We start from the raw sequence: 20,822 nt of genomic DNA, 5'->3' as shown, positions 1-20,822 counted from the left end.
ACTTGTGTTAGAAAGTCGCGCTGCAGGATGGTTACTGCAAGGTTACAGCTGCCCATGTTGCTGCTTCTGAGGCACCACATGTGAGATAGGTGCGAACGCTTGCCATACCGCCTTGCAACAGCCTAGTGGTTGCTTGTGTTATGCGGTGAAGTCTGCTGCCTGCGATTGGAGTGGGCACTGCTTGGTGCTGGGAAGTACTGTGTATCCATTTTACGTACAACAGAGTTCGGTATATAAAGTGAATTGCTTGTTTTTATAAAAAATATTTTGCAAGAGTTCAATACATAGCCAGTAAAAATCCACTGTAACAGTGTTCAATATATCGAGGTTTGACAAAAGTGTTTGCAAGTGAGGCTAGCTTACTCTGCTCTTGATAACCACTGTCCTCTTGCTCTTTCTCTCCCGTGCGGCGTGCAGAGCAACGCCTACACAGTGGCTGACTGCCGTGGCCTGGTGAAGACTCTTGTATGCGGTGTCAAGACCATCACCTGGGGCATTGGCACCTGTAAGATGCCCGGTGGTGAGTGTGCTCCCTACCTCAACGCACCCCCACCCGTGGGGGTGTCGATGGGGTAGGGGAATAAGTGGCTTCCTCACATGGACCTGGGCTTTCAGCTAGGCAAATGTAGGGTTGCTAGTGAGCATGGTTGACCTTGAGCGTCATCTAAGCTGTGTGGTGCCACACGCCAGAGGAACTGGTAGCAGTGAGATTCGGCCAAGCAGCGGCTTCTTTAAATTTCTGATGGTACTTCAGAATCTTTTAGAAGTGCCCTAGTTCGACTAACGGAAGCCTATATATATTGGTCAAATTTGGACCATATTCCGGAAGTGAATAGTTCAAAACTCTCTGAAAATTGCTGCTTTTCTTGATTTTTAGTTTTGTATTGTGGCGTGAAACTCTTGCAGCATTGGCATTGAGATCATGCACTCAGAATGAAGTCATGTGTGCACCATGTGAGGTAAGCTCACGGAGCACATTCATTAATGAGTGCATTATATGTCGTTGATGCTTGCTGTCTTACTGTGCCTGCAGAGGACGCCATGTCGGGTGGCACGTCTGCTCAAAGTGACCCTAAATTTGCCCCAAACTTGACAGGGGCTTGTCACTTGCTTTTCATACAGTGGGTTGTCATTAATTTGAACTCTCATAAACTTAACAGCCAGTTAGTTCAAACTGGTGCTGTGATCCCATGAACATCAAAGTTAATGCGAAGACGCCTGTCAGATTGATTCGAATGAGGTTTTGGTCCCCTTTGAGTTCAAATTATTGAGAGCCTACAGTGCTGTGCTTGTGGAGTGCTGGCCGCCTCTTTACTTTGGTGTAGAGCAGATTTAGGCCTGTTGAAGGGGGTGTTGCTCTGATTGCGCCATGTTGGTGCCCCCTGTGGCTGCAGTTTATTTATAGGGACTTGCGAATATTGAGTTTACAGTTCAAAGTGAATACTAGTTATTTTGTTCGGGTAATTTCAGGGTGAAGCGAATATTTTTGAATTGAAGCAAGTAGCTACTTACTGCAAAAGTATGGTGAAAAAAGAGGCAGTTTATTGAAGCTCTTAAATTTTTTCTGGAAGATGTGGCTTGCAGACGTCACTGTCAGCAGAAAAAGTAAAATGAAGCAAAATAAAAATAACTGCAATTAAAGTTGCTTTCGCCAATGTTCAGTCTACAGCGAGCTAGAGTGCACTGCTTCGTATAGTCTCAAGCCCTTACCACGCAATTCTTCACATGCCAATTATTTTAAAATATTTCTTACAGATTTTTTAGACACGACTCATTTTCCAGACTTTGCTGTGCAAGGACATGAGGTGTGACTTATCCATGAAGTGCATGCTTAAGTGAAACTCGCCTGAGCCAGGACTTCTCATTCAGACACACAGAAAGGTAGCTGCGAGATGCGTAAGAGGCCGAGACCGAGGGCACAAGAAAATGCTCTCGGTGCTTTTCGAAGCAAAGGCCATGCAACCGTTGCAGAGCTATTTGCATTCCTGTCTTTCTCATTGTAGTACTTATGGTAACTGGCGTTTTGCCTGCCATGAGACTGGTTTTGAAGTGGGTTTCCAACAACACAACTATGAAATCTGCTGCTGACGGAGCGCTTACCTTGGGAATGTCGGCGTAGCTTCTTATCCTTCTTGTCTTGGTCTTGCTGTTTTGGGTGCAGTTATTGCTGTGGCGTGTTTACTTTCGCATCTAGGCTTATGTCCCTTCATGCTCACTGTTTGGTGACTTTCCCAACAGGGCATTTGCTGAAGGAACACAGTCTGTGCACAATGTGTGCAGACATCCAGAGGGGTGTGATTGCATGGAACTGTCGGATTGTTTATGAGATCATTGACTGCTTCTTCCAGCTGCCTGCAAATTTGGAGTTCGAGTGGCTTTTTTGATTTTGGTTGATTTATTGAATGTGGACCCCAGGGTTCATATAATTGGCTGCCAATTAGATTTCATTGTCCTGATTAATGAAATATTTTCCCACATTCCCGTAATTTGAAATACATTAGAACCTCTCTATAGTTAAGTCCTTTGGACCAGTGAAAATTTTTACTACAATGACTTTACTAAATCAGTTGTTTGCGATGGAATGGCTCTGAGGATACTGTCTGCTAGCTTGGCCATTTGCTGAGTACACAGTGTTGATGTAGAAAAGAAACACACACAATTACCTTCCATCCTGCTTTAATCATTTGTTTATGTGCTAATCGTATTCTTTTTCAATTTTGATACGTTATGTTGCCACATTCTCGATTCTGTCCTGAGTCTTGGAAGCACCATATCTGCACAAATATTCCATGACCACAAATGTAATAATGAAACGCAAGCCTTGTGTGAACGGAGCATTGTCTCCCGCAGCCTCAGTGTCATGTCAGAGGAAACAGTTAAATGCCTGCGATGCAATAAACCGTGGGAAAACCTCCAACACAGTGCCACCGCACCTTTGCTTCTTGCCGCCACTGCTCCGCTGCCTATTGCTGTGACCCTTGGGCCCTTTTTTGCCAATCCCTACTCCTCACTGCACCTTTACTGCCTTTCCTTTCTCAGGGGGCCAAGCTGCCTTCTTGTTACTTTCATAGCCAGCCTTGCTTGCTTTTTTTTTCCATGCATGCTGGGCACTTTGCATCATGGCCACAAGGCTTTCGAAAAGTTGGCTTCCCCTCGCTGCGAAAGAGCTAGTGGCTAAGCCATATCAAGGAGCACCGTTTTTTAGTGTCTTAGATAACCATTTGCCTCCGACTCTTGGCCTTGCTATTACGCCATTACTTGTCTGTTGCTATGAGATGCCCTAGACTGCGTGCATGCGGTGTTGTCATAATTCTGCAGAAAGTATGTCGCCGTGGCTAAGCACTCTTTGCAAACACTCTTTGCTACAATTGCTTTCTATTAATAATGTCTTTCATCATCATCATCATCAGACTGACTACACCCACTGCAGGGCAAAGGCCTCTCTCATGTCTCTCCAATTAACCCTGTCCTTTGCCAGCTGCGCTTACCCTATGCCTGCAAACTTCCTAATCTCATCCGCCCACCTAACCTTCTGCCGCCCCCTGCTATGCTCGCTTTCTCTTGGAATCCGCTCCATTACCCTTAAGGACCAGTAAAGATGTCTTTACTGTAAATGAAAGGAAAGAAAAAATGTATGGTCATGTATGGAAGGCCAAATGGGACTACGGTTTCACTTTACTATACCCGTGTTTTTACTATACAGTAAAAGCTCGTTAATTCGAATTCCACGGGGCCGCCAGGCCAGTTCGAATTAACCGAAATTCGAACTAATGAAAGTGAACAAAAATGGATGCGTTTGATGCCCGGAGGGCACGAAAAACATTTATTTAGCAAAACAATCTGTTATCATCTTCTGCTTCTTCTCTCTGAGGGCTACCGTAGTCACTCGGTCTTCTAGCGTCCACTTCTTTGGCTTCTCCGGACAACACCCGGAAGACAAGATTATGTCTGTCTCAAAGCGGTGAAACCATCCTTCGGAGGCAACAAAATCTTCCACATTCATGCGCAGGGCGAAATCGGCCGCCTTCGCCATGATAATTGGGCCGCTCAGTGGAATGTCTGCGCTTCTCATTTCCTTCACCCACGTGATCACAGCGGTCTCAATTTCCGGATACTTGGCTAATCGGAGCCTTTTTCTGTTGCTGGCGAAATCTTCAGCTTCGTAGGCATCCTCGATGGCCTTCCTATTTCGGACTTAGGTCGACAACATGCTTGGTGGAATCCCGTGCTGTTTCGCGATTTCCACTTTGCTGGCCTTCCGTTCGTTCACCTCGCGTAAAATCGCCACTTTCTCCTTTACCGTCTTGGCGCAGTATTTCCCACGCGAACACATCTCGCGGACACAAGCTCACAGCAAGCGGCGTGCAAAACGAGGGCTAAAACACTAAAACGTCGCTCCTCGAAGCAATCGCGGCAGGAAAGACTGGTTAGTACCTGTTCCAGCACCCTAGCGGCGCCCCCATGGTTGTGCCATCTATCGTTCTGCCGTGAAAGCTTCCAACGATGGTTTTCAACAGCAGCGCTTGGCGGCGCGCAGTTCAAATTATGGGCGGCGGCGCCAATTTTTGAGTGAATTAACGAGCTGTTACGCGCATTGACTTCTATGCACTGCGGACCGGACCACGATGACTATTTCGAATTATCCGAAATTTCGAATTAACGAGTTGTGAATTAACGAGCTTTCACTGTACACGAGTTTACTATAGCAGTGTTCTACTGTACTTGGAAAATATACGCATTTTCCTAATATTGTTATTCGCTTTGAAGCTGGATCCAAATACTGTGTTATTCACTTTGATACTTAAAAGGATATTCGCAGAACCTAATTACTAGTAAATTTTCTATACAAAAGAATTGACGATTACTGACAGGCTTAGGTAGAGCCTTGCAGTGGTTGGCATCAGTTATTTGTAGCATTGGCCTTCCAGTGTAACTAACTCTCATAACAGCATTCTTCAAAATGGGATTACTTATGTTCTGTCATTGTACCCTCCCATGGAATCCCAAGGTCAATTTAATTTCAAGCAGATTCTTCAATAACTGACTTGCAATGCAGATATCACAGCAGATGCAAACTTTTTTATGGCCCTTCTGCCATCTTTGTTTGCTTTCTCTTTTCACGTTGTCCTGGCTGATTTCTTACAGTAAGACTTTTTGATCTCTCTTATTCTAATCCGTTCAGTTCATCAAACCCAGAGGTTCACTACTATCGGCTGTCGTACTTGTCAGAGCCATTTCATTAAAAAATTTTTTTGTTCCTAGTGCCTACAATTTCTCTCTTGATGGTGTTTTTCTGCTTTATCAAAACATGCTTGAATAAGTATTTTTGAGTGAGAAGTGAGAATTTTGAGTTTTAGTTAAACATGCACCAACTTCAATGATGGGTGAAGCCAAACGAACTCCTTTGGCTTGGACTGGCTTTTTTTTTCTTGCCTGTTTTGTTCCTTTAAGTCTGGGGAAGGCTGAACTGTTCACTTAAATGGCAGCTGGAACTGCCATCTTGTGGGGCATAATAGCTTCCTGTGTAGCTTTAGTGTTGGTGCACATGGAATTGTAGCAGCTTCACCACTAAACCACCTGTCTCGGTTGAGGGTAGGTATTTCTGCGTTGTGATCAATTGCAGCATTGTAATGTGTGCATAAAGCCTTTCCTTTCCTACTCGTGTTATTACTGCATTTTCTTAGAGTTATTATATTATTATTATTATTATATCATGTTATAGAGTTATTATTATGATGAAGGGCCTTTTTTTATTTTTAACCACTGATTGATTTGGGGACATCCTCGTAGAGAAGTGCACCGGAATGGTAAGAAAGTATAGGCAGTGTGTCTGTGGTCAGCTGTTTGTGGGACACAAGGCCCCCAGTAAAACTAAATTTTCCTGCAGCCTGACACACATAATTGAACGGTGTGGCTTGCCCATGCGACAAATGGTGCAATGTGGCTCTCAGTCTTGGTCTGTGCACTCGAGCCACAAGGAAGTTTCTGGGAGCCAGTCATGTTCCTCGATGTCTTGCGAGGGCAGTGGAGAACAAGGCATGGTTACTGGATGGGTGGTAAGGCGACGTAGCGGAAATGCTTGACACGGCATTCACACGGTGTGCAGGGCCACTCGAAGAGAAACAGTTCCAGCCGAAGGAGACGCTGGTGTTCATACGGCTGGTGAAGTACGCCCTGCAGGCGCTGGACGTCTACACCCTTCCCCCTGGGAACACCGTGGGCGGGACCGGCTGTGGGGCTGGGGCGGTCAGTGGGGCCGCTGCCTCTTCTGCACGCACCGCAGCGCTGCAGTCGGCCGTGCGCTCCAAGGAGGAGAAGGAGGTCCTGGACCACTTTGGGGGCGTGGTGGGTGGACTGTTTTTTGTGGCTCATTGGTCTAATGGCATGGGAGGGTCAAATGCAACGGTTATCCTTGGGTTTCACCAGCGAAAAACCTTCTCTCAAACCAAGGCATTGCCTCTTGCTGAAGGCTGTTGTAGTTGTGTCGTCTCAGATAAGGATGGAAATCTGGGTGTTATCTGTTGTAGAAGTGGCTCGTTTTATTCCAGCAGTCAGACTTTTTTACGTCGTCATCACCAGCCTGACTACGCCCACTGCAAGGCAAAGGCCTCTCCCATGTCTCTCCAATTAATCCTGTCCTATGCCAGCTACGGCCACCGTATCCCCACAAACGTCTTAATCTCATCCGCCCACCTAACTTTCTGCTGCCCCCTGCTACACTTGCCTTCTCCTCGAATCCACTCTGTTACCCTTAATGACCAGTGGTCACCTTGCCTTCACATTCGTACACATACTCCTGAGTAATTGCACAATGAGTTTGGGTGATGTTATGAAGTTCATAATGGCCTACAAAATGTATGCCAGGTGATTGAAACTGTGCTGGTTTAGATCTGTGTCATGTACTATTGAAGGACGATTGGACACAAACCTCTTTTTCATATTAGGTGAGGCATAGCATCGACTCTGCAGTCACTGTGTGCCGCCACATTTAGGGATTACAATCCTTCAAAATGCCTGGACCTTTTTGCTGGAGAGTTGAGAGGATCAATTTTATTATTTTTTTCCTAACTTCTGGAATGGCTTGGCAGCATTTGAAATGCAATGGCTGTGACACGCATTTGTGGTGAACTGTGCTCATGCTGAGTGATGGTAAGCTTAGAGCTCACTGTCTTACCCTGCGTTAGATCAGTGCACCTTTCTCTCTTTGTGTCTCACCATCTGTGCTTTGCCTCCTTGCAGTTCACCATGATGAGCCAGTCGACCTTCAGGGAGGTCTTCTCCACCACCATTGAGGTAGGTTGGCGTGAGCTGAGTGGAGAAGAATTAGCTCGCACAAAGCCAATGGGCACAGATGGCGCAGTCACATCTTGACCATCTTCCTTGCCACTTGCATTGGTGCACAACTGAGATTTGAGTCTGTAGGCAATGCATGTGTGTGGCGGCATACCATTGCAGGTCTGTAGTTGCACTGAACATACTTCAGTGGGGACTACATGGCTGGGACATATACGGTGGCTGTTTATACGAGTGCCAATGTAAAATCTTAGAGTTGAGATATATGCGCGCTTCATTTTGCTGTGCATGTGTGGCTGCTTTTTATGAGTTGTTAATGTAGCGAGTATTGCTGTGAACGTATTTTAGTTTGACTTCAAATGCTACGAATGTGAAGCACCCAGGAGAGCAACCGCATAAAAGTAAGGAAAGTGGGCTCTTGGTGCTCTTCACGGATGAAGTTGACACTAGTCCTAATTAATGGCTGCACAGTGCACGAAAGTAAGCGCAGGGTCTGGTTACTACAATGACATCACAGTATGGGAAAACCCATTTGGTCAGCCTCTATTACGCATGCATGCACATGCAAGCCGTTTTTTAAGGAGTGTGCAGTTTACCTTGATGGATAGTAACCAATGCACTAGGAAGGTGTGTGAGGCTTTCTTTATTGTGAAAGAGGAGATGCCAGTGCTCGGGCACTTTCAATGTATTCTTTGGAAAACCAGTCAACATTGAAAAAGTGGTTGGTACAGGAGAACATCACTGGTGCATTTTGAAAAGAAATACAGGGGGGAGGGGGAACGTTTCATTTGGGAAGACAGATGGTCCAAAGCAACTAGGAACTTGAAAGATATGACTCAAGAATGAAATACGAAGACTTGTCGACACTTTCACCTCCTGAAAATCTTCATAATTTTTTGTGGGTGCAGTTTGGAAGAGGCTGTTTTCTACTGCTTGTACGGTTTGTCCACATTCTTGTTGTCCCTTGCATGGAAGAGAATTGCATACCTGCCAGCTCTTCCGAATTTGTCATAAAATGTGTGAATTTGGACCCGTATTACCGTTTTACGAATCTTGCCTCAAATTTTACGAAACATATATTTTATTTGCGATAAATATTTGGAACATTGTACTGTAAAACATAGTTAATTCGACCCAATTAAATAAATGCTTATTTCTACTCTTCGACCCTCGTTAATTTGGATAATCCGGACTGCCGTCCAGAGTCCCGCCAAATGCACATCTTGGGAGCTCGTTCTGGACACCCAGGGGCTGGCATTGGTCAGTTCGGAGGGGTTCCTCAACTGCATATTACACTGCTTCCGGCGCCCCACTGACGTACGCGTAACTGCAGATGTGTTGACGATCGGCAGGCACCCTGTGATAGGCCGACACAGTGTTGGTGTCGCGTAGTTTCATTTTCACAACTTTTTCGCCCAAGGCGGAGCGGCAATGGCTATATGCTGTACTTATCAGTCAGCCAGCCGAGCTACACGCCTTTTAGAATAACGATTGAGTTGTCGCGGCCATTTTTTTTTGTTTATCGAAGGCGTCTTAATTGCCGCTCCAGCAAGGCTTTGAAACAGTGAGTGCTTCTTACGATTCCGTCCACGTTACGTTCTTCCAGCGTGCTGAAATTTCGCACTCGTCTCATGCTGTTCGCTGTTTGTGTGTTTCCTCGTGTTTGTGTGTTTCCTCCATGGGTGAAGTACCAGCGCTATCGCGTCGTGGACTGAAAGAAGCGAAGCAACGTGACATTTTTCATTAAAAGAGATTATGTGCTGGCTACGCCCCGTCTGGTCGCGAAGGTTTTATGAATTTGAAAACTTTCAGGTTGGCATGTATGGAATTGGTAATGGATGCACTCTGGTAACAGCAGGAGGGAAAATGAGCATGACCTTTTGCATGTTCTCATCGTTGTTGTTGGGATGATTCCCCCCCCCCTTTTCCCCACCCTTTAGGTGTATGCAGAAGCTGGCACGGTGATTGGCTACTACTGCTGCTGTGCACTTGCTGTTCGTGTTTTGCCCCGTCCATATACAGTAAAACCCTGCTGTTATGTTTTTCAGTCTTTGTCCGGATTTTTTTTTGCTTTTTTAATTCCAGTAAGGGCAAATGCTTCTTTGGAATTGGCAAGCCTTTGTGGCTGTCGCGATCGTTTGCATGCACAGAAAGTCCCTCATGTAATGTCTCGTTAGAGACCTTTTAGGAAATAAATGAATAAATGATGGCTCTCCGTTCGCCTGAGCAGCTGTTTGTGGAAGGGAGGCAATGGCAAGTGTGGCAAGGTCAGGACGGGTGAACTTCGGGCATGCATGCGTGTGTGCTTCTGTGCTCGTCTCGCGGTGGCAACCTTAATGCTACACAATCCTCGTCTACTTGAACCTACAAACTGCATTTTAAGGTGGAGGTGACAAGGAAAGTTTGGATGACAGAAACACCTCTGGAGCCAACCTCTGCAGTCACATCTTGTATAGTGCTGCCCGGGCGGCGTCTGCCATGGCATAGTTAGGTTTTCCCACTTTCGTTCGTTCACGCATGCGTTGCAGTGGCAATAGAACTGCACCAACAGCTGAAATGAGATTTGCTCCGCCTGTAAGTGTGCTCAGTGTCGGTGTGGGTGCAACACGGCAAATGCCGCCGAACATGCCAAGCGCTGACGGAGTCCAAAGTTTCGCTTCGGTCGGTTGGCTGTGGTAAAGCACTCTCATAAAGTGACAGTGACATAGAATGTGAGAGTTTACCCATTCTTGGTGTAACAGCTGAGTTTGCATTGCATGGGTTTCTATGGGCGATTGGATGAAACTGGCTCATGAAAACATAGCAGCCAGGAAAACGCAGCACCCAGGGACATAACAGCGGGGTTCTACCAAACTAGTGCATCTTATTTTGCTCACTACACATATCGCATCATCAGGTTTTGGGAAAATCGTGAACGCGCTTAATAGAAATTGTGAATTTAGCCACTGCTCTGACCTAGTAGCTAGCTGTGGCCTCTGTGACTCTTTGCAGTACGTGGTCGAGCGCTTGAACAAGAACTCGGCCCTCCAGGTGAGTAGGAGACTTTTTTCTGCGTTTTTATATTTTTCCGTTAGTGTTGACATCGCTGTGAACACTTGGTGGGCAGGAGTGAAGCCAAGATTTTTAGTGCAAAAGCACTTCTAGCTGCACTCCCAGGCTTCAGTGATGTGTTTGTGTGTGTGAATCCTCTGGAGTCGTTCTGTCCACCTACAAATCAAGTCAGTTAGGTGCCTTTCCTTTTCTTAAAACGAGCGGAAGGTTTAGACTCCCACAATTTTGAGGCAAGGAAAGGTGCATTACTGGCTTCTTGGGTCAGTGGGCAACTCAATCTCACTTCATGGTACGGTGGCAGTGGACATGCAAAAGCCGTGTTTTTGCACAGTATTTTGTGCTTAGCTGTGCCAAAACCGTCAGCCGTTTTTTGTTTCTGGAGGTGCCAACGCAAAACTTTTGAGTGCATGTTCTTCGAATTTCGAGTTGTTAGAGTGGAGACAGTGTCGACCGACAATTTTTGTGTCCACTGCCGATGGCATGTCTTGTGGAATCGTGCCAATTTCCAGAATGACTTGTGATGGGCTGGAATTTTCCAGGACAGCAGCTTGTTCATGTTGGTTATTCTGTCTCCTGTCCTGTCCTGTCGTTCTGTGCCATTTCATCCCAAATGTGCTGGAAGAAAGCCAGAGTGGTGTTGCATTGAGGCAGAAGTTTGAGCATTGATGCCTCTGTTGCTAGGAGCTGTGCACAATCTTCCCTGCCCACCAGTTCTGTGATGAACAATTGTTTGATGGTGTTTAATGACAAGGTGTTCACTTTGTGTTTTCTCGTGCACTCTTTGTCACTTTTTACCACTTAATTGAATACGAGTTTTGTTCAGCCTGTGAGCCGCAATTGTTAACGACGCCGTTTCTTGTTCCATCAGATTGTGGCCAACTTTTTCTTGGCCAATCGCGCCACGTCTCCCATCTTTGCCACCATCCTGGTCGAGTACCTGCTGGAACGCATGGAAGAGATGGGGGGTGAGTGTCCATGCCTGCAGCAGATAACTGTTTGCTTTTTTTTGGGGAACAGAGTGAATTTGTCTTTTAATACGCATCTGTCTTCCTGTGCAGTTGCGTTGTAAAGGACGTATATCGCAGTAGCTTGTGCAGAGTTCCTCATTTTTTTTTTTTTTTTTAGTGAGACTGAAAGTTTTAAGTCAGGAGGGTAGCTCAATAATCAGGGCTGCTGCCAGGGGTTGTAAAGACTTTCGATGGTAGTATCAGAAGACTGGCCATCTTTGAAGGCATATTTGCTGCTCTCTCGTGCTGTTCAAGCACAGTGTAGTCATCCACGCTGTGCACAGGACGTCCCCTTTCTTTGCTGCAGGCAATCCAGACAAGTCCAACCTGTACCTGAAGTTATTCAAGCTGGTCTTCGGCTCCGTGTCCCTCTTCGCTGCCGAAAACGAACTTATGCTTAAGGTGGGTGCTTGGTCATCGGGAATTTTGGGGAGACTGCATTTGCTTGCCGAGCAGATTGGTTTATTTAGAGTGTTTTTACTGCATTGAGTAAAGGGCCAGAATGCTTTTGTTCTCTTGTAGCCTGTGGGGTTGAATTGGGGAGATAAGTACGTTCTCCCCACTCAATCGCGGCTGACACGGTTCAAAGCCGCCCGGACCTCACCCCGTGATCGCGTATGCTACCGAGCGCTCGCTGACCACGGCGGGCCTTGCTCTGGGGGAACAAAGGAACGACACATTGGCTGACACAAACAGACATTTATTGCTACAGAAACAATAACGCCAGCTAGCAACAAGGTACGCTAATGAGTCAAGGTCGTCCGACTCACCAGCAAGGTTCCGAGCGAATGTTCGCCCGCGCTAGGGCAAGGGATATATACTCCGAAGGCCGGACGGGACGAGTATGGGAGCCTGTCTCCCCGTCGCTTCCTCGCCCCGCCGGCGAAGAGCGGAGCTGTGAGCGACACGTCCGCCCGTGCCGACGATCCCAGCCGAAGCCCCCTCTCCCGCGCGCGGGCTCCCCCGCAGCGATGCTGGCGCCCTCTCTTGCCAGTTAATGTAACTGACAAGGGAATGCGTTCAGCCTCGAGGTGAGACAGCCGCTGCACGGTGCCTCGCGGGAAAGCAAACTCAGGGGGCTTCAGGGCAGGTCCCCACAAGCCTCAGTGTCTCTGTGTTCTTGATGGCCGTGCGCACATTGGTGAGACAGGAGGAGCCATTTTAATATCATTGACAACTAGCCTTTAAGAATTTGTGCAACTTTCAAATTTGTGCAAGTCTTGTGACATCTAACATTGTAGCTTAGTAAGCCCTCTGATCCTTCATATTTTACTTTGTGTCTCGTGCTGTGGCAGCCTAATGTGTTTATCAGAACTGGACAAGCTACTTCGAGCCTGTGCATTTCACTTTGTGCCGTGCAGAGAGAGGCTCTCCTTCTGTGTGGAGGTTGTGTAAGGTTATTAATTAGATCAGTTCTAGCTCTCTCAAGCATTTGCAGCCCTTGGGCCCATAATGGGAGGCCCATCGGAGGGGCCCCCTGAGTCACCTGCATCGGCACTCGCGCACTTTTCTTGAGGACTGTATGTTGAAGGCCTCTGTGGGTGTCCCCTCACTGCTGTGGCTGTTGTATACAGCCCCACCTGCACCGCATTGTGAACCGGTCCATGGAGCTGGCGCTAAGTGCACGGGAGCCGTACAACTACTTCCTGCTTCTGCGTGCTCTATTCCGTTCCATCGGTGGAGGCAGTCACGACCTGCTCTACCAGGAGTTCCTGCCTCTGCTGCCCACACTGCTGCAAGGTGGGTGAAGACCCCTCTCGGCCCCACTGCTGCCATCTGGCACTGTTCGGAAAAATTGAATCAACGGGGAAACTTTGCACGTGCAATGCCTAGTGTTAGCAACTCATTTCTTTGGTTTTTGGATTAGCTAAAGGAACTCTCCAATGTTTGAAGTGTGTTTGCTAGGCACTTTTTTTTTTCACACATACTGCAGTGGCCAGTATGCTGGGGTTGCAGGCGTCTTGCCTTATTTTCTAATGGCACATAACATTGGTCTTGGAAGGCGTTCTCATTCAGGCGTTCTTGGCCACGAAAAGGAGGATACGCTGAGGTGGTCCAAGCCTTGAATGCAGTAGACTGACCTTCGTTTGCATGCATGCAGTTCTTGTAAGCGCTGCAATACACCACAGTTACCCTGCTTACTTGATTGTAACACGCACCTGTTTTTCAAGGTCTGAAGAAAAAGTGCAGCGTCTTCGATTATAACGCGCACCACATTTTCATACTATAATGAAGTCATGCAAAACTAAATCCATAAAATGACCAGACTGGGAACAAAAAATTACAAGATGACTATTAAACCTCATTCATTTGGAGTTCAAGGGACCGGAAGAAATGCCCGGATCATCCGAAGGCCTGTGTTAATAAAATTGTTAACAAAAATGCTGCCGAAAATGCTGAAGATGCAGTAAGGCCTTATGAGGCGGCTCCATCGCGCTAACACCTGAAGCCCGTGACGAGCCACCCGTTTTGGAGTGCTGGAAGAGCAACACAAATGCAAGCATGGGGGTCGGGGAACACACACTGGCGTCGGAGCGGTGGGGTGGTTTATAAAAAGGAAAAAGAAATAAGACGCGCGGAGCTGGTATTGGACTACCGGCGAATGCGCGGGCCGACATTTGAAGTTGCCGCAGGGCAGCGGTGAAGCTTGGAAACCGAAACTACGCAGCCAGGCTATTTTTTTGCCCTAGCGACAGAGGCCTTCCCATTGTTGCCATGCCTGCTGTTACGCCCGCTAAAGAGGTGTGCAGGTCACAATGCACCATGCAGTAGGCGAGATTTTAACAGGATCGCTTGCCCTATTGTGACTACTCGACTCGCCCCTTCAGGAGGCTTTCGCGGCATTCCGCAAGTAGGCTTTCCCGCATAGCGTAGTTTACAAAACGGGATGGCGGAAGTCACGCTCGGAGAGTTATGAAGGCGACAGGACGCATTCTTCGGGTGTGGGCATTCAATATGTAACGAATTACCGAAGGATTTAAAAAAAAAGCGCAATTTCGCGTAGCGATTGCTCGAAGCGAGCCGTCGGCCATCTTGTTCGCAGCACGGCCGATATGTGGGAAAGCCCACTTGGGGAAATTATCACGAGGTGAAGCCTTGCGGCGTAGGGACGCGGTCGGTCCGCGTGATAAACGGCGGAGAAGGAAGGGGATAGGACCTCTGTATTGCTTTACTGGAATTTTTAACTCGATTATCGGCTAATTTGCCCAGATATTGTGGTTTTGCGACGGTCGAATTTATGAAACTATGCGCAGTATACGATCGCTCGTGAGTATTTGGGAAGTTCCCAGAAATTCACGAATATCAATGTTCGAATACGAATCGAATATCATACATATTCGGTTCATATTCGAAATTTCGAATATTCGCACACCCATAAATTTATTTATGTCCATGTTTAACTGTACGTTGGTGTATGGCCTCACTGAGGAGAGTTTTAAGCTTAGCCATGTTGACGGGTGCAACCGCTTTGAAGTGCTTCGTTGGGTTTATCTCTTTCTGTGGTCATGCTTGAATGCTTAGAAGAGGATGCAGCCTCTCATATAGCTAAACAAGCACTTTCAGCCCTTTCTTCCATTCAGTATCCTCATAAATGTTAGCAAATGTTGGCAGCCTCTGTGTCAGGGAGTGGCGGGCGAAAGGACATACTCTGCAAACAGGCCATGCTTTGTGCTTGGCCTGCTCAATCTAAACTGCCTGGAGATGGTGCATGGCTTCACCCCTTAATCTCCTGGTGCAGTTGGTGCTCGTGGTGTTCTTTTTTTAGTGCAGTAGCGCTTTTCTGATTTCGGGCATACTTACATACATGAGTACATCCCTGAAGCCTGCTTTGTGGCAGGCAGCCCACCTGCCCACTAGGGTGTGTACACCTGGCAGGCCTTCACCTCGGTAGAGGCCTTTAGAGCTCTGATACAGCCTTTATGGTAAAGGTATCTAGATGAAATGCTTTTACCTCGTGAGGACCTTAAGTGCCCACCGTAGCTACTGCTACTGCATGATGTTCCGCACTTGGCCATGCTAAAGCGTCTGCTGTTTTTCTTTTTGCCATGCCCGTCAGAGCACGTTGAAGAACTCCAGGTATCATTCTCCTGTGCTCTAATTAGTGCGCAGTAGAATGATGCATAACCAACTTGCTCCAGTTGTAGCATCGCTAACACCAGGTAAGTTGAACTAATCCAGAGCTCTCCACTGTGTGGCCTTTCTCATATCCCATGTTCAGCTGTGGGACCTTACACATATCATACCATGCTATACTATTCCGGTCGGGATTTATGCTGCAGAGGTAAATGGAGCCAGAGCGCTTATGATGCACTTAGATTCAGACTGCGCACCAGCAGTTGCAGAGAGCATCGGAACTCACCCCTGCCCCATGCGTCCTTACTTCATGCTTAAAACTGGCACTTCTGGCACCCTGAAGGACCTTCAGACTGAGTGACGGCTGTGGTGCGTGTGCAGGCCTCAATGGCCTGCAGAGTGGTCTGCACAAGCAGCACATGAAGGACCTGTTTGTGGAGCTGTGCTTGACGGTGCCCGTGAGGCTCAGCTCCCTGCTGCCGTACCTGCCCATGCTCATGGACCCGCTGGTGTCGGCGCTCAATGGCTCGCAGACCCTGATCAGCCAGGTAGGCAGCTCAGCCATCCTATCAAACCCTCAACCGTGTAACATGTCATGGCCCAACATGGCCACATTCGCTCCTCACCACCATTCTTGTGCTCTTAGGAGCCTAGATGTTTACTGTCTGTTCCTCTTCCCAGTAGATGGTGCATGTTAAGAGCAGTAATTTACTGTAGTGAATGTTCTTTATGCGAGATCAATAAGGAGCTGGTCAGGCCATTTGGCGGTGTTGCCGTCTTGTGTCACACCTGATGACATAACATGATGATATCATCAATGTGTGATGTTTGGTCATGACAAGCATGTCATGTCATGACTCGTCATGACTGAGTGAGCGTGGTGTCACCAAACTGGAAGCGACAAATGGTAGTGACGTCTCTGAACTGGAAGTGTTCCGACAATGCCTTGACTGGCTTTTTGTGCCAGTGCAATCCAGGCTGGGCATTCTTTAGGCGTCCGCTAATTTTTGGAAGCTTTCTTGGGGGACTATAATTATGACCTTCAGGTAATTTTAACATATTTTCTGTCTCTTGAAGTCTGAATTAGCCGACTTTTAATCTGACAGCTACAGAATCATAATTTACAGGGAAACGCGGGCCTTAAAATAAAAATTTGTATTATTAGAGATATAATAATGAAATTAGGTGTCTACATGTATTTATTCTTCCTGTTTTTAAGTGTATTAGTTTCAGTATATCTATCTCAGTTAGTTCCCATGTTATGGGAAAATAACTCAAGCTTAATTAGGTAATTTTTTACGGGTAATTAACAGTTTCCTTTAGTGTTTTTGGTTTCAACTGAAATGGAGCTTTAGCCAAAGTCCTGCCATATAAAACTTACTTTGAAATACAGTTAAACCTGGATATAACGAAATTGAAAAAGGCCGAAAAATATTCGTTATAGGGAGGTTTTCGCTATATGCAGTTTCCGCGAGAAAGTTTGAAAAATAAATACAGAAGCGAAACCAAAGTGAAAATCGAGGCCATTGAAATGGCCTAGAATACATTTATTGCACTGAAAAGAAACGAGTGATTTTGCTCTGCTGTTTGTTGATGAGGGTCGGCACCACTGATCGCTCGTAGCACATCAAGGTATTTAATGCTGTACCGCCATCGTCCAGCGAGCCCGCGACGCGCCGCAAAACGTCGATGGCATTCAACACTTCATTTGTTGAAGGCATCTCACATGGTGACTCGACCTCTGGAGATCCATCATTGTCGGTCTGACATCGGACACTTTCAACCAGCGCCTCATCCGACATCTCCTCTGTAGTCACGGCACAGTCGTCTGCATACAAAAAGTCGCAGAGCTGCACGTCATCCGGGGCTGCTCCATTCACGCGCAGTAAACCCCAAGCTTCGGCGAGATCGGGCGGCCCTGAAGGCTCCACTCCTAAGTGCTCCTCTTCGTCAGTTTGCGCAGCGTGAACTTCTTTCGTTACGTGGGCTTTTCTGAAACAGTTGGCGATAATGTCCGCACTTGTTTCTCGCCACGATGCTTCAATCATTTCAACTGCTTGGAAAATGTCCACTTTCATTTGCCGCTGAAGACGAATGTTCAGAAGCAGCATTTGGATCAGTCTACGCCGGTAGCTGCACTTCACGCTTTTGATAATTCCTTTGTCAAGGGGCTGTATTAGTGAAGTGCAGTTCGCGGGAAAATACTGCAGTTCTATATTTGAAAGGTCGAGGCCTTCAACATGGTGCGCAGAACAGTTATCTAAGAATAAGCAAATTCTGCGGCCTTGCTTCTTGATGTCTCCATTAAACGCTTTCAGCCAGTCACCAAATATGGCTCGCGTCATCCACGCTTTCGTGTTGGCTACGTATTTCACGGGCATCCGGTGTGTTCCTTTGAAGCACCTGGGGCGGGCACTCTTACCGATAACCAGTGGGACGCGCTTGTCAGTCCCGTCCGAGTTAACACACAGCAAAACAGTTAAACGAAGCTTACTCTGCTTGCCTCCATGGCAGACGTCGCCTTTCAGGCTCAGGGTGCGGTTTGGAAGCAACTGATAAAAAAGAGCGGTCTCGTCACAGTTGTACACTTCGGATGCGTCGTAGCGCTCCAAAATTGCTGGCAGTTTCTCTTCGACCCAAGAATTGGCAGCATCGCTGTCCGCAGAAGAGGACTCACCACTTATTATCTTTCCAACGATGCCATACCTGTTTTTGAAGCCTTGAAGCCATCCGTTGCTCGCCTTTAGGTCATGAAATCCCAAGATACAGGCGTAATCCCGTGCCTTTTGCTGCAAGAGAGCGCCGCTGATAGGAAGATTTCTAGCTCTCATGTCCATGAACCATGTGAATACAGCCTTGTCCACGTCGGTGTATGTTGATGGCTTTAGCTTCTTCTTTTTGCCGCTAGTACCGGACTCCACTGCACCGCGAATCGCATCTTTCGCGTTGAGTATCGTAGAGAGAGCGCTGGCTGGGATTTCAAATCTGGCAGCTACATCCTTCTTTTTTTCGCCTGCAGCAACGGCGTCCAGAATAGCAATTTTGTCCTCAAGAGACAATATCTTCCGTTTCTTCGTAGACGCATTCATTCTCGATGTGTCAAAGCACTAACGCGACCCGGCGCACAGATATACGAAGTCGAGAACAAAGCACGCACACGCCGGCACGGCGAAGGGAACAAAGAAACAGATTCGGAAAGCGCCAGCTGAAAACAAGTTTTTTTTAGAAACGCGTGTAGTGCCACCTAGTGTCACGCATACGAAGTGAAGTGATTTCTCCAGCGGCCAAAGAGTGGCGCTGCCGGCGCGGAAGCAATAAAGCGGCGCCTGTGCATTATCATCATCACCACCGAGCGGACGGGTGATGATGCTCGCTCGCCGCCGCTGCGAATGTTTTTTTGAGGCGTTCATCGTTCTTGATCATTAACTAACGAAGCAATTGGCACAATTTAGCTCTATGTTCTTAAAATATGGGGAAAAAAGACGAGGCGGTCGACGGGGCAAATTCGTTATTTGGAGGTTCTCTCGCACGGCCACTTTGTTACTTTGAGGTCACAAATACATGGATTTCTATGGGACTGGAGACGGGGAATAGAAAAACTTCGTAAAATCGAGGAATTCGTTGTACGGAGGTTCGTTATAGACAGGTTTAACTGTAACAGTGTTCAGTTATGTTAAAGCACCATAAATATGAAATATAATTAGGTGACATTATAGTTCAGAAAACTTGATATATTTGACTCAACCATGTAAAAACTGGATAGCTTCATAGTTGATTTTTTTCTGGATTCAACGGTATAAGATTAATTGAAATTGCACCATAAAAACGTAATGAAAACTTCCGTAAGGCTATACTCATATGCCAAAAACATGCGAAGTTGAGAAAATTCCATTGGCAGTCTGCTCGCCATTCAGTTGGGGGTCGTTGTAGAGGCCTCAGAAAACCGCAGAACGCAGATGTTGGTTTCACAGTAGCAAGTAACACCAGGATGTAGGGAAGAGCACCAGCTTTCAAACTAGACCAAGATGACAGCCATGGCGGATGTTGTTGCGGGAAGCGACGGGCGTGAAGTTCGGCCGCAGTATAGCTCCGAACTCGCTGTTTTGGGGCTAAGATATCATTATTACAATAATTGGAGGTCGAATGCTACCTTGAAAATTTATAGGTAAGTACTTTAGAGTATATTGAATACGAATATGCCGTTTTGGAGAAATCGAAATTTTCTAACTTTTTTCACCATTTCAAGAGCTGTGTCTCCTTAATTCGCTTCAAAGTCAGTGTTTTTCCTTTCTCCCCTGCCCCGATTGTGCTTTTGTCTGCTGTACCAAAAAGAGCGACACCACGTTTTCTCCTTCACCTCCCTCCTTTGTGCAGGGCCTGCGCACGTTGGAGCTGTGCGTGGACAACCTGCAGCCCGACTTCCTGTATGAGCACATCCAACCTGTGCGGGCAGAGCTGATGCAGGCCCTGTGGCGCACATTGCGCAACCCGACTGACAGCATCGCACAAGTTGCATTCCGGGTGCTGGGCAAGTTCGGTGGCGGCAACCGCAAGATGCTCATGGAGCCTCAGCGGCTGGACTTCTGTGACCGTGACTCACCCGGGCCCTGCATCACTGTTCACTTCCAAGACCACAAGAGTCCCATCACTCTGCCCGTTGACAAGGTGCGTGCGCACGTGCGAGCGTTGCCTGATTCATCGACAGATCTAGGGTCCCATCTAGAGAGGCAAAGGCTGGCACAGTGGTCATTGACAGAGTTTGTGCGCTTCATGGAAATCAATGAAATGGGAGAGAGCGAAGCACATTCCATAGTGGAGCCAGTCATGTACTGGCAGCATCTGGCTGCAGCTGAAAAGACAGTGTTGCTTAATGAATCTTCTAGATTTTTAATGTCTCGGCAATAGCTGTTGGACTTTCCTCAGTATAAATAGTGTTGAAGTTTATGGGGTCACGCTGTGTCCAGCCGGCCGGGAAGGTGAGCGTCTGTGCCGGCTACACGCAGGCATTACTCGTACGCGACACATTTCCCCAACCCGTGGTGCAAAGTCGCAGTCATGGCAGGTTCGGATGAGATAGGCAACTGCAGAGCATGCTAGGAAATAGTTTACCAACCTAACATAAGGTAAAGCACAAGGTCACAGGTAGGCAAGAGGCTGTTCTCCTCTTTTAGCCGTTCGGGTATTGCCTAACTAGGAGCAGTTGATTACTCACAAGTGTGGGAATGTATCCTTCCGTGAGTGGTCAGTGAGCTGTTCTGACGTTATGTGATTCTCTTGAATGGGGGGGGAGAAGCACTCCTTCTTCTCCCCCCAGTCCCGGTGGTGGACGCGTAATGTCTTGTTACTCCGACTCACTCGCGACTGGCTCGGGGGACGAAACAAGTTGGCTCAGTATCT

The 20,822-nt window shown here is 47.2% G+C and overlaps 1 protein-coding gene across 9 annotated transcripts in view; it reads left to right on the top strand.

The window, feature by feature from the left end:
• The window catches only part of Nipped-A (Transcription-associated protein Nipped-A), a 270,630-nt gene that overhangs the window by 49,618 nt on the left and 200,190 nt on the right, over positions 1-20,822 (top strand). For 8 of the 9 annotated variants that reach the window (XM_077657537.1, XM_077657536.1, XM_077657532.1 and 5 more), the window contains exons 15-23: positions 418-520; positions 6,107-6,345; positions 7,240-7,293; positions 10,285-10,323; positions 11,213-11,309; positions 11,659-11,753; positions 12,926-13,091; positions 15,807-15,973; positions 19,800-20,090. In XM_077657537.1, coding sequence (XP_077513663.1) covers positions 418-520; positions 6,107-6,345; positions 7,240-7,293; positions 10,285-10,323; positions 11,213-11,309; positions 11,659-11,753; positions 12,926-13,091; positions 15,807-15,973; positions 19,800-20,090 — 1,251 coding nt within the window. The remainder of the gene's footprint in view (positions 1-417; positions 521-6,106; positions 6,346-7,239; positions 7,294-10,284; positions 10,324-11,212; positions 11,310-11,658; positions 11,754-12,925; positions 13,092-15,806; positions 15,974-19,799; positions 20,091-20,822) is intronic. The other variant, XM_077657529.1, reaches the window with a different exon arrangement.

The sequence above is a fragment of the Amblyomma americanum genome, chromosome 3, assembly GCF_052857255.1.
Source record: "Amblyomma americanum isolate KBUSLIRL-KWMA chromosome 3, ASM5285725v1, whole genome shotgun sequence".
NCBI classification, from domain to species: Eukaryota; Metazoa; Arthropoda; class Arachnida; order Ixodida; family Ixodidae; genus Amblyomma; species Amblyomma americanum.
Note: the sequence above shows the minus strand (reverse complement) of the source record. Positions and strands in the feature narration are given on the sequence as shown.